General features: G+C 54.7%; 2 protein-coding genes across 2 annotated transcripts in view; one reads left to right on the forward strand and one right to left on the reverse strand.

Annotated features, from left to right (window-relative positions):
- The window catches only part of DNAI1 (dynein axonemal intermediate chain 1), a 151829-nt gene extending 141092 nt beyond the window's left edge, over positions 1-10737 (forward strand). Inside the window, exon 20 of the mRNA XM_009647339.1 lies at positions 10633-10737. Coding sequence (XP_009645634.1) covers positions 10633-10737 — 105 coding nt within the window. The remainder of the gene's footprint in view (positions 1-10632) is intronic.
- Positions 10738-12099: 1362 nt separating this feature from the next.
- ENHO (energy homeostasis associated) lies at positions 12100-13441 on the reverse strand. Its single transcript, XM_035902713.1, has one exon. The coding sequence runs from the start codon at positions 13135-13137 to the stop codon at positions 12952-12954; it is 186 nt and encodes a 61-aa protein (XP_035758606.1). The 5' UTR covers positions 13138-13441; the 3' UTR covers positions 12100-12951.
- Positions 13442-13586: the final 145 nt, after the last annotated feature.

Genomic DNA, 13586 nt, shown 5'->3' on the forward strand with positions numbered 1-13586 from the left:
GTCAGCTGCTGGTTAACCTTGTTCCATCTTTGGTACTGTCGGGACTTGCTGAGTGACGGAGAAACCTTGAGAAGTGCTTACCTTAAAGATCTTAATGACTTCTACGTTATTTTCTTCCCAGCCTGCCTTTATTTTGCAATACTCTGTTGCAAAGAAGCTCCGTTAGTTTCAGCAGCCAGCTGAGCAGATGGGTTTAACTGGTCTATGGCACTAAAGTAATTACATTTTGGTACAACAGAGACACAGCAGCAAACATGTAAAATTAATTCAGGTGCAGCATCGTGGTCAGTGACTCAAAGCAAAGAGCAGTTCAGGGAGGCCAGCCCTGGCCACACTGTGACTGCGCTGTTGGCAGCGTGAACAATCACTAGGAATATATCCCTCCGCTTTCCATAAATTATGTTGCATTGGCCTTTTCCTATGGCCAGTTCCTTCTTCAAATATGTTATTAGCATCAGAGAGATTGATTACTGCTCGCACCCATCTTCTGCTGCCATTATAATTAAAACAGCAACATATGCATGAAGCAATTAGGTTTTAATAATACTTTTCTAAACAGGCTGTCAAGGAGCTTAGTGCAAAGACTCGGGCTGGAGCTAGATCAGCATCTTAAGACTGGATTGTCATTAAAATGACTGCCTCCCACCTGGACAGCTTACCCAAACATAGGCTCTAGATCTGCTTTTCAGCCAGAGTGCACATCTTTGTCTGCAGACGGGACCTGGAAGACCCCATGCTCCTGGGTGGCAGGGCCAGAGCGAGACATGTGTAGGGACAGGTCACTGGTGCATGTGGAATCTGGGCCTGCTGGTGGGACAGGAGCATCCCCAGCTCCAGCCCCATCGTCATCCCCATCACGGCAGGCCAGGGAGCCGATATTCAGGTCTGCCCTGGGTCGCTTCCCACAGAGCAGTTGTTGATCAGGTCAGGGCAGTGTGTCCCAGAGGGAAGCAAGGTGTTCCATAGGTGCCCGTGCCCCACAGGAGCACGCCCTGAGCTACCTCCCAGCATGTTGCTGACTTTCTCCTGCATTGTTTTGTCCTGTCTGCTTCTGGCTGATACACAGCCCTGTGTTTACAGTCAGGCCAGGATGAATCCTCTTCTTCTCTGTGCGGCTTTTACTCAGACCCTTAGGCATGATCCCATGCTGTTGGGTCACTGTGAACATGAACAGGGAGCGTGGAACACAACTGTCATCACTGTGGGCTGTGTGGGCTCAGAGAGGAGGTGTCCCAACAGGCAGCGATGAGCATCCTCCACCAAGCAGCACGGTGCCAAGTCCATCTTCAGGAGAGGATTGACACCAGCAAAGCTACAACCAGGAGCTCCCAGGGCAAAGGGTCACTGTGGTGGGTTACAGCTGAGCCTTGTCTGTCCGTGGGGCAGGAAGAATTTCTCAGCTGCTGTAACAGGGTTGGATCCTGGGGAAGAACAACAGCTCTAGCTGCAGAATTTCCCATGCTCATCTTGTGTCCAGCTTCTAGCTGACCCCTGTTAAGCCCTGATTTGCATGCTGCAGCGTAACTCAGTAGCTGATGCGATTTAGTGTGACGTCCCACATAGTCCAGGCTAATAGTGTACCTGGTTTCCAAGCCTGGGAGTGTTTGTGAGCCATTTATCATCTGCCTGGCTGTTTCCTGTGCAGCAGGTAGAGAGAAGCTGTGCAAGTTTCTTAATTTGTGGCAAATAGCAGACACGGTCTGAAGTAAACAGGATGCACTTTGGTGAGGATGGAGGCAAATTAGTAGGAGAGGGAAAGGAGATTGGAATAATCGACTGGGGAGGTGAACAGAAAAAGATCTGACTTGCCAGCAGTGCCCTGCAGTAGCAGAGGGAGAGCACAAGCAAGAGAGGGGTGAGCAGGACACATGAGCTGATCCTGCTGCACCGCTGAGCAGTGCAAAGGCCTCAGCTCCAATTTGGGGTACTGGGCTTGAAGGACGTGAGGAGCAGGAGAGCAGTAAGGACAATGTGGCCAGCTGAGAGGCTGGAAGCGGGGAGATGCAGAGAGATGTGCACCCCTAAAGAGGTTCTGGGCTGGCAGCGTAAGGAAGGCAGTGCTTGGTGCTTAAAGAAGCCTATAAGACAGCAGCAAAAGGCTTAGGGAAAGGGTTTCAGCAGGTGTGAGAGGGATGTGCTGGAAGCCATCACTGGGAGAGGGGTTGACAGCACCGTCCCTGGGGGGTTTCAAAAGAAATGGCCATGCAGGTGATGGGAGCAGAGTGTGACAATCCACTGCTCGGGGCACGCTGTGCTGGGCACCCCAAGGACTGGGTCAAGTGCTGGACAAGCATCTGTCAGAAGCAATTTAAAAGTAGCTGCTTCCACCACAGACCAGGGTGCACTAGTGGACTAACTCCCCCGAGCTCCAGGTGACACTGTGATTTAAATGAAACCTACACACAGGAATGTGTTGTTGGGATGACACAATTATTCATGCGGTCGAAATACCTAATGCTATTTCTGGAGCGTCCCTGAGTTCAAGTGAAGTCATGGAAAGCAGGAGAGAGGGAGAGAGCACTGTGGCCTGACATTAAATTGCAGACTGAGCTCTTTCAGTAAGCAGAACAGTATCAGTTGTAATACCTCTTTCATGCCATTGGCATCTAATATTATTAAATACAGGGCATCTGTGAGTGAAAACATTTATTTTCACTTCTATTTATAGCAAAGTTTCTGCTGTCCTTGTATTTATCCAGAGTGAAGTATATTCACACACTCATGCTAGTAGCAAACAAGAATACATTTCCTATGCAAATATTTTTATGAGCTGTATTAAAAAATTGGCATGACAAAAGTTTTAAAGAAGGTGCCATGTTAAGAGAGAAACAGCAGCTGGACTTTCTCTTGAGGCAGTTAAAAGGTAATCACAGAGTGTGTATATATATATATATAAACAGCAGTGGCCAGAGAAAGAGATATTGGAAAAATTGTAACTTTTAAAAATATACTATTCCTAAAACTGCAAATGATCTCTTGTGAGATGCTATGCTCTGTGAGATAACAGCAGTACCAAAGTATTGCAGGAGCTACATATTTGCATCTGTGTTTTGTTGCTTTTATTAAACTGTAATCCATAACAGTTTGCTGAGCTGTCACACAAAAACACTGAAGTAAAGCTAAAGAAAAACATAAGAGATGCTGAGTGATAAAGAAATGTTGCTGGGTGGCTGACAGCGCTACCTGCCAGCTGGCATCAAAGGCTGCAGCTTAAGACTGCTGGGATCCCTGTGGACCACAGGGCATCTCCTTGATTTTGCCCTGTCGGATGGGTTTGATGCACATGCCTGTGGGCACTGTGTCTGCCCCAGCCTCCTGCAGCAGGTTTGCCAGACCTGCAGGGGTGATGCAGACGTGGCTCCCTGTGGTAGGCACAAGAGTTTGGGAAGCCTGGGCATCCTTAGGACTGTTTAGGTTGCACTGAGGTTTGGTGCCTGGGTTTCACTGGAATTGCAGCAGTATCTGAAGTCGAGCTAGAAGCCAAGGTATCACCTGTCTAGTGGTTTGTATGGACAACCTCAACTACAACCTGCTTCTCGCTTCCTTCCTCTCCACCGCTTGGGTCTGAGAGATCCCACAGCTAAAACATTGGGCACTGATGCCCCCACCAGCCTTTCCATCCAATGCCACTATAACACATGGCATGTGGGCAGGCTTTGGGTAACGGGGCTTCCCACTGAGCGGTGCTAAGAACTAATTAAAGTAATCCATCCCATCCAAAAGAGCCCAACCGCACTGCAGTAAGTCTGACCCCAGTAGGGCTGGATCACGGGTTTGAGGGCAGTGGGGGATAGACTGCCTGTGTCCCAGGGAGGTGACGGAAAGTGCATCCCATCTCTATGTCCTTATTCCAGCAGTGGTTTGCACCACCAGGACCCCCTGGGCTGGAAGCAAAAGCTTTTGTGCTTTTTACTCCACTCCAGCCCTGTTATGAAGCCTCCCCAGGTCAGGGGAGGGTAATTATCTTGCGCACTGAGCACACAATGATGTTTCTCAGCGCTTAGCACTAAATCTGTGAACTGATATGACTGAAGATCTTTTCCATGTGCCCTGTGAGGAGTTTATCATCTCACCAGGCTGCTCCGTTTAAGGTGGCTGCTATTGTCTTGTCTCAGTGACCCAAGGGTAATGATGCCCAAAGGCAAAGCTGTTCTCCGTCACACACACACAAACATGTACACACACACTGCTCACAGGTGGAGCACAGCCAAAGTGTCCCCAGGGCTGGAAAAACCCAGTGTGACCTCCTGAAGGAGCAGAAATCCTGTGGCTGATGCTTCCTAATCACAGCATGTGTGCAGGGTTGAGTTAAGGATATTTGTTATTTTGGCCCATTTCAGACTGTAATGTCTTTGGATAACTTTAAAATTTATCCTTCACTTTAAAGATTTTTTTTGGTGATTTGTGAACTGAGGATCATGACCACATCCCTGTTTTGAACCCGTAACTGTCAGATACAAAAAAGGCAGAAGACCAATTGTTTAAAATGGTTTTGGTGGGTTTATGCAACTGGTACTGGGATAAATTCAGAAGGAGTTAACGAGTCATTGCAATGCCCAGTTCAGAGGAGGTGTGGGGACCGCCATGGGCCCTGTCCACGCTCAGCTTGGCCTTGCTCACTGAAGTTTTTATGCATGGCTGCTAAATGTGGTCTTCTCATGGCTATATTTAGGAGCCTAAATTAGTGGTGTGTAAGAGATGTTGCTCAAGGCTCTGGAGTTAGCAAGAACAAGGAATGTTCAGCGTGGCTGGAAGCCAAATCGCTTTGTTGGCAGCCCAGGCAGAAGAGCCTGGTGCTAAGCCTTTCTTAGACCTTAGGTGAGCCTGGTCTTGCCTGTCCTGCACCCCACGGTGCCCACCAGCACCCTCCTCATCCTCCCCTGTGCCCAGGCCCGGGGAGGCCAGGCTCCGCGCTGTGGTCATGGTGAGATGGGCTATGCAGTTCAGCAGCTCCCTGTGCTCAGCCAGGGTACACAGCTGGATCAGGCCAGCTATCAAGTGCTTTCACAGGGCACTGTCAATGCTTCATTAAATCCTGTTAGCAGAACTTGCCACAATGTGCTTTGGAGGCTCGCTGCTTAGTATTTCCTGAGCTCCTTGCTGAGGGTCAGTAGAGATCGCACTGCAGCGCCCATCAGCATGAGAGCAAAACCCAAACTCCTCCACGGCTTTGCCAGAGGCTGACAAAACCCATGGGGAAAGGTTTGGCTCCTCCTACGTGCACGTCTTTTGCTTGGCCAGGGAACACTGCAAGGGGGGGGTGGTGGTGGTGGTGGTGGTGGTGGTGAGCAAGGGTGTGGGGTCCCAGCTGGCCTCCTGCAGAGCAGACGCAGAGCTGTGGCGATGGCTGTCCTCCTTACGGCTGCGGATGAGGGTTTGACCTTGCTATTAGCTCGCTGCTGCTGCAGAGCCCGTCCTTTCCGTCAGACAATCTCTCCCATGGGTGTTTGTAAGCCAGCCAGCCCTGTGGCGTGCTGCAGGCAGGTACCCGCCATTTAGATACAGATGACCCCTGCCCACATCCCCCGAGTGACACCCAAGTCCCTCGGCTTTATTCACAGTGATACCCCCAGCCCCTTCGAGGTCTGATCCAGTTTTGTTTGCACCTCCTGCCTATCAGATATTGCTGACGTTTGCTCCCACACCTTTGCTAGTAGACATGAGCTGCTGAGCCACAGGCTGGTCCCAGCACTGTTGCCTTTACTGGTTCTGGTGGCTTTGGGCACTTCCAGCAAGCAAGGGCAGGTCACCTGTGGCCACAAGACCCACCTGTCCTGCTGTGCCTCTGCTGTAGATGCTAGCAGAGATGTCTGAGTCAAATATGTGAGCTGGAGCAAGAAGAGGTGCTTGTCCTGAACAGCACAGGTTTTAGCTGAAGCTGGAGGGAGGAGCATCTTTGGGGCCGGTGAACCTGCGTTGTTGCTGACGCCTGAATGACCCAGCTGTCTCCTGGGCTTTTCTGCCAGTTTCATTCCCTGCAAGCAGAACATTTCCTGCGTCATTTATTTCCAAACAGTAGCAAAATAAGCCTAAATCCTGATCTCCAGTCTGTCAGCTAATCCTTCCGTGGGCCAGGAGCAATGCTGTCAAATCAGGCTGTGAGTGTGACTCGAGGCTCTCCGGGTTGATAAGTAGGTTGCTGGTGTATGTAAATGAGTTTCCTGAGAGCCCAAAAGTGGTCCTGGCACAGACATCATCTCCAGCTCAGCATAACTCCAGCTTCACCCGCTATAAAACAGCATCGGGTTGCAATAGGACCATGACGGGGTAGGTTTTGGAAGGATTCAGGGCTGCAGGTCATATCACACCCCCGTTGATGCATGTTTGGTTGGTGGCCCAGGGAGCCAGTGAGGAAAACTTTGCTGTGTTCATGAAGGAGTTTGGGTTTCCTTGGCCTTCCCAACAGAAATACTCCAGGGAAGTCTCTTTGTTCATTGAATTTGCCAGATCCATCACTGGCGTGTTTTGCTAATGGAGGAGCCCTTACCCTGGAGGTGTCACCTTGACCTACCCCTGAGCAGGGCAGAAAGAACAAGAAAAAGTCTTCTCCAGAAGCAACATACCTCTGAAGCCCTGGCAGGCTGTGTGCCCCTTGCCACTGAGGACAATAAGGGTGGGCAGCCGTGTTGGTGGCTTCCTGGAGCTTCTCACCCCTTGCAAAATCAGTCTGTAAAAGCTTAAATCCCTTTTGCATGGGAAGCTGGTGTCTTCCGTCACTGGGCTGCTTTGTAAAGTTGCCAGATCCTGTCACAGGATGGCTGTGCCCAGAAATCCCATCCTGTCAGGCATAGCAGGGACTGGGACTATCAGTGTCTTGATGGCAGTGGGGCAGAGCCAGGCCTGTGCCCCTTGGCCAGGAATCATCAGGGGGACGGGTCCCCTCTGCTCTTGGGGAAGTTATGAGGATGTGTCTGTCTATGTTCGTGCCAGCACAGTTGACTTCCTCGCTACTTTAAAACATAAACATGTTTTGCTTTGTTTAATCGAAACCTTACAGCAGATGTTTTATGATTATTCCACCAATGGGAAAAAAAAAAAGGATGCTGAAAAGTGCCAGCATTGTGGCTTTTATAGGAGAGTTTTATTAACTCGGCAGTTTACTGTTCAGCAAGGGAATGAAGGCATCAGCCAAGACGCAGGGAATCCAGTTTAAATGACTCCCATATCCTGGATGTAGGGTTTAGTATGTGACAGTGTGGGGAGGGCTGGGGCTCCCAGGGTGATGGATCTGGGGGTCTTCAAATAGCCAGTCCTTGCCCTCATCCTTGTCCTCTCCCTCATCCTGCCCTTGCCCCTGGGGCTCCACCTCAGTCATCTTGCACCTCCTGCTTCAGTTCCAGTGTCAGTACTCACCTTTGGGGCTGAGAAGACCATCAAAGGTCCTGCAGCAGTTGTGCCTGCACTGCTGATAGGGCCCAGAGCCCCATGCCTCAGTTTTCCTGCCTGGAGAACCAGAGCAGAGCCCAAGCATAAGGAAAAGGGAGCATGAGGGCAATGGGGGACTTAGCCATGAACACAACAGCCTGGGAACATGTAGGGGATCTCCTCCCCATCTCACCTCCCAGGGGTCATGCCTCATCAGCGGGGCATAGTCCGTCCCCATGCAGAGCCTTTTCTGCCTCTGCCGTGAGCTTTCCTGACGCAGCCCTCATTGCCATTTCAGCTAAGAACCTTTTTCTCTCCTGCTGGGAACAGTTAATGATAAAATCAATGCAAACGCTGCTGTGAGCGGTTCTGGTACCCTTTCGATGAGCTCCTCAGGGAGAGACCTCCCATGTAAGTTCAGCTTTGCATCTGTCAGCTCCATGGGGGGTATGCTCTGCCCCGGCTCCCTCTTGGCTCCCAATGAGCCCCCTGGCTGCAGTGAAAGCAGGGATGCAGGCGGAGGATGGGCTCAGCTACATGCTGGGTGGCAGAGTCCCGTGAGTGCCCTTTCCACACTCAGCCGCGGCATTCGTCGGGAGGGAGAGCCCATGGGCAGCAGTGGGAGAGGTACCGCACCGCGCGCGTGCTCCCGGAAATTGCAACAGCTCTGCTCCGAGAAGGGCTGCTCCTCGGAGACCTGATGCAGGCAAAGCCCCTGGATTTTTAGGAAGCTGCCACGTGCATCCAAGCGGATGCTGCGGTGCCGCGGTGGTGCCGTCAGCCAGCCTGCAGCGGCCCGGCTGGCTCACATGCACAGCTGCCCCGGGAAAAGCAGATGGAGGAATAAAGGGAAACTTTCCATTCCAGTGCCCCCAAAAGGACATTATAATTTTCCTTCTCTGTGTCATCCTGCTTGCCTGGTTATGTGGCGTTAAATTAGGGCTCTGGTTCGGTTACGGCTCATTACAGGCTTGCGTGTGGCTTTGTTGCAGCTTGCTCAGAAGCACAAAGGAGCTGAGCCACTGTGAAAGTCAAGGTTTTAGGGACAGCTCAGCCGCTGCGGACTTCAGCAAGGCTCAGACATGGTCCCCGCAGACCTGGCTTTACTACCTGGAGGGCTTCAGTCAGGGACGCTCCCTGACCCTAACACTGGGGAGAACAAAGGGCTTGGAATCGAGTTAGGTCAATGGGAGATGGCTTCAGCATCTCCTTTTCCTGGCTGAGCAAAGCAGTTGCCTCTTTAGCCCATCTTAAGGACCTGTGTGTGGTGCTGTGTGTGCAACACAGGGTGCTAACGGGAGTGTTTTGAACACCGTCAGACAGCAAAGCAGCTTTTCTGCAGAAATAGCTGAGTCCCGAAATACCCCGAGCAGCTGTGTTTATCCCAACGCTCTCACTCAGAGAGATGCTCGGCAGTGACGTGGGCCGTCAGTACAAACATTGCTCCCAGTGCCCGGACCAGAGCCACGAAGGGCGTTGCTCACTTGCATTAATACAAACCAGAACCATCTCAGCATGCAATCGATGGACTTGGTAAATAAAACCAACTCTGCCTCTTCCCAGCACTCAGGCGAGCAGCGGGGCTGTCTTCTTGGGAGCAGAGGGATTTCCAAATGTCCCCCACTGCCCTCTGGCAGCCAAAGAAACCTCTGCTCTGTCATGGTTGTGCTGGGCTGGGGTGAGGGAGCAGCCCGGGGAGCCCCTGGGGACTTCTTTCCCAGCCATCATCACCTTCAGCGATGCCCAAGTTTGCTAGAGAAACGTAGTGAGGTCCCTGCAGCCCTACAACTTTCTTTGTTGTACCCCAGCATTTCTTTCCAGCACTGAAGGAAAAGGTGCATATGTAATTGCTGCACTTGGGGCCATTAGAGGAGCGGCCTCCAAACCTGGTTGGTGATGTTCTCCCTCGCTGTACCACTGTGTTGGGGACCTGCTGTCACCTCTCCCAAAACTGCCTCTCAGACTGCGTACCAGCCCTCCCCCTCGCCTGTGCTTGGCATCTGCTTTCTGGAGTGCCCAGAGCTGTGCTGGGCACAGAGGAGCTTCCCAGCCCTGGAGCAGGGAATCCCCCAACCTCAAATCCAGAGGCGAGGCGAGGCGAGAGCTGGCAGGCTGGCAAAGGGGAAGGCTGCAAGCGGAAGGCAGCACTGAGCGATGGGATGCAGCGACTGGGTGGATGGCGTTTTGGAGGAACTCCATGGGGCAGATGGTCAGCTGCAGGAGGGCTTGGTTGGAAAATTCCTCTGCTGTGGCTGTGTGTGTGCTATGATATGTATCTGGAGAGCCCAAACCTGGTAATGACCTTCCCAAAGCCCCCAAGCTCCAACGAGAGTCATGCACTGATGCAGCAGCCCACAGCATGGGAGACAACACACACGCACTCTGCCCAAAGCATTGGGTGGCACTGGTTCCCTTAGCAGGGACATTGCCTGCCACCAGGCCTGGAAGCTCCTGCTGCTCCCAAGCAAGCGAGGACTGAACCAGCCAGGGTTATTTCCTTCGTGCTACATGATTTCTCCCAAGATGCTGGCAGTTTGCTCTAGCACCTGGGGAGTGAGCCCCTGGGAGGGTTGGGATGGGTGCTGGGGGAGCTGTGGGAAGGGCTCGTCCTCAACTGCCTGTGCTGGGGCACGTGTTGGGGGTGGCACAGTAGTGTACAATGAGGGACAGGCCATGACATGGGAGGACTGGGACGTGCCTGGGGACAAGGGAGCCTCAGTGACAGTCCGCCTGGGACTCACTTATCCGCCCAGATTAGGGGCTCTCAGCACTCATCTGCCCTCCTGGGTACACGTTTGGGTGTGAAAGGGCCAATCCCTGCTCCTGTGGCTGCCTCTCCCCAGGAGCACCAGCACGGAACGGGTATGTTTGGGGAGGTTTGGACATTCGCATTGCTGTGACTGCCCAGGGAGTTGTGCATGCCTAGCACCTCCCTGGGGTCTGGGGGGAAAAGCTGTGGGGCTTAGAGGGCTTCAGTCCCATGGAGCTCAGAAGGGCTGGGAGGAAAGAGGAAAAAGAGCTGTGGATTGACAGATCCACTCCTGTCCCCACCCAAACCCTTCCTTACCACCCTTCCCCAGCCCATGGGGGCTTTCACACATCTCATGGCACCTTGGCCTTGAAATATGGGGACAGGCAGGTGCATCCTCCTGTGGATCAGCCCCCAGTGAGGTCTGCAAGCTGGGACACAGGAGTCCAGCATCCCTCCCTGCGCCACCCCCACGGTCCTCTCTGCTTACAGCTCTGCCCTGCTTGCTCTCTTTGCAGGAGAAGAAAGGCCAGGAGGTTAAGAAGGGCCCTGAGGTAGAAATTGCAAAGCTGGACAAGCTGCTTAACCTGGTGAGAGAGCCGGACAGCAAGACAGGGAAGTGAGCAGGGAACAATGACTCTGCCGGGGGCCGCTAGCCGAACAAGCCCGGCTTTGATCGGTGGCTGCTTGGCATGCAAGCTGCGGGCCCTGTGCCGCCCGCTCTTTGCATAGTGGGAACACTTCTCCTCCGTGCCTGGACAAATAAACAGAAGTGCTGGGAGAGCCACGGCATGCAGTCATCTCTGGGGTCAGGCAGACCTCACCGTGCTCGGCCCCCAGAGCCGCACGGCCCTCAGCTCTTCCCCACCCTTGGCTGGGCTTGCACCAGGTGAGAGCCCCATGGAGGGCAGGTGAGGGCTGGTCCCAGCAGCCCAAGGGAAACCTCAGGGCTGCAGCTCAATGGTAGCCAGCCCCTCTGAGTGGTGGACAGAGAGCCTGAGCACTGAGCTGCAGCCCCCACAAACATTTGGGGGGTCAGCCACGCAGAGATGTCTGGATTTTGGAATGGCAACCTAAACCAGAGGGTGACTGGGGACCCAGCCTGGCTCCCCACGGCTGGGGGGGGGGGACCTGCCATCGCTGTGAACAGGGTATCACAGCAGTTGCCAGCCACCAGCTTCAGGATGGTCACAGCTCCCCTCTACCCCAGGGGAGCTCGACATGGGGCTCGGCATGGGGCTCAGCCACCTCTGCCCAGCTGGTGGCTACAGGAACCGCTGGGTGCTGGGGTTTGCAGAGCCTTCCCACCACTCCGTCGCTTTGCGGCAGGGGGGATAGCTGCCACATCGGCGCGGGGGCTCTCCGGTGCCTCTAGCACCAGGGCTGGCGGGGGGTGCTCCCTGAAGACAGCCAAGTGCCCCCGGCCCAGGCAGACAAGCTGCAGGCATGAAATACCCAACCAGAATTCTCACCCAGCATTTAAAAGCCACAGATGGATGCAGACACAAGCCCTTTCTTGTCACCATCACCCAGCAAACCACCCGCAGTCCTGCAGGGACACTGGCCACCAGCCCTGGTGCAGCCGCTCCTCAGCCCTGCAGGATAGGCAGGACATGCCACCTCCCCCAAATTTTCCAGGCACTGGGCAAAGCTCAGAGACACCACCTGGGTCCTACGACGGGTTTATTAGTCTAGTAAAAACACCGCTGCAAAGAAATGCGTTAGCTACACCCGACATGGGGAGGAACCCCAGGCTCTGCCAAGCCTGGTCAAGCCTGCGCAGGGACCCTGGCCGGCATCCCTCCCTGCACAGCCCACCCCACTCCGTCCCCTTATTGCAGTGGCTGTGCCAGCAGGGACTTTGGCTATTGCTCAGCTCTAGGATGGGCAGGGCAGAGCCCTCCAAAACCCACAGCACCTGCAGGCAGAGCAGGGAAAGGCAGCTGCCAGGGCTGGGGACAAGCCAGACCAGCAGCATCCCTCCCTGCAGATCCCCTGTAGCCCCCATGGGGCTGAAACACCCTTCAGTGCTGTTGGGCCAGGCATCCTCATCTCTCTCCATGTCTCCCACCTCCCCAGCAAAAAGCCATCCCAGGCTGCTCTCAACAGGGTTGGGAGGGCAGGTCAAACCCTGCCGGCTGGCCACGGCTGGGAGCAGGCAGGAGGGCAGGCAGGGACATGCACCCCGTCAGGAGGGCCATCTGCCTGGCAGTGTTGGTGCTAATGCTGGCAAGGACTGACAGACAGACCAGGGGCAAACCATGCAGACCCTCTTGTGGCTCATTAAACTGGCTGCTGGGGTAGATGGCACCTCCTGAGGCTGGGGGCACATGGCACCTCAGGGCCACCCCTAAGATACCCAGACCAGTAACACCCCACTCTGCTGGTGGATCCCCACTCAGGGACAGGTGCCCGTGCCAGCCCCACTGCCTCCCCTTGCCAAGTCCCCAACCGGCCCTGCTCAGGTCTGCAATATGGTGGCCACTGGCCTGGGCCACGAGCACCAGGGAGGAGCCCATGGGCTGTCCCCGAACATGGGATGCACTCGAGGGCAGAGCTCCTGCTGCGCTCGCTGGCCGCTGAGGCAGGCAGGATTATCCCCATAGCACATCTCCAGCCACTGTCCCTCCATCCCCACAGTCACTGAGGGCATCCGCAGGGACTTCACACACCAAAACCACGCAGGCGAAAGGCTGTGCCACATGTCACGGCTCCTGCGAGCAGCTCGGCATCCCCTCTGCTCTCACCCTGCCCCATCCACCGCCCCAGTCCCAGCAGAGGCATCCACGCTGGCGCGACTCCTTCAGCACAGCCAGGTACCCAAGCTCCCAAGAAGCTCAGGGCTGCAGCAGGTACTTCTCTTCATTCCTTGCCTCATCCGCATCAGAAGCCGGGCTCTTCTTGGGGCACGAGGGGGTCCTGCAAGCCTTGCAGAGGATGAGGAAGAGGATGAGGATGAGCAATGCAATGACACAGTTAAAAGAAATTGCCACCACCGCTCCGGTGGAGAGAGCAGCCCCCATCGCCACTGTCCCGTGGGAAGAAGTGGGGCCCACAGCTCAGCCCCAAACTTGGGATGCCAGTGCAGCGATCGGGCGCGCAGCCTCCACCCACTGGCATTGGCAGGGGACAAAAGGGACAGCAGCAGCGCTGGCTGCGGGACAGGGCTGGGGTCAGGCAGGCAGCAGGACAGCGTCGCCCCGTCACAGTTTGGCCGCTTGCAGCTGAGTCCTGGGCTTCACTGTGCCACCACAAAGGATCGACGGAGCTTTTCCTCAGCTTCCCCTCGTCCGGCAGGGCAGTCAGGATGCAGGGACCCCTCTCCTTCCTCCTGCACCTGGAAGGGAGAAAGTCCCTGTCACCACCACAGGAGGGGACAGGCTGCCCCAGCCCCTCAGGGCGGGCTGTGGGGGTGCCAGCGGGCAGCGACCCCCAGGCCCAAGGGGCTCCACTGGGGTTTGGAGGCTGCAGC

This window comes from Egretta garzetta, unplaced genomic scaffold (assembly GCF_000687185.1).
Source record: "Egretta garzetta isolate BGI_Z169 unplaced genomic scaffold, ASM68718v1 scaffold59, whole genome shotgun sequence".
NCBI lineage: Eukaryota > Metazoa > Chordata > Aves > Pelecaniformes > Ardeidae > Egretta > Egretta garzetta.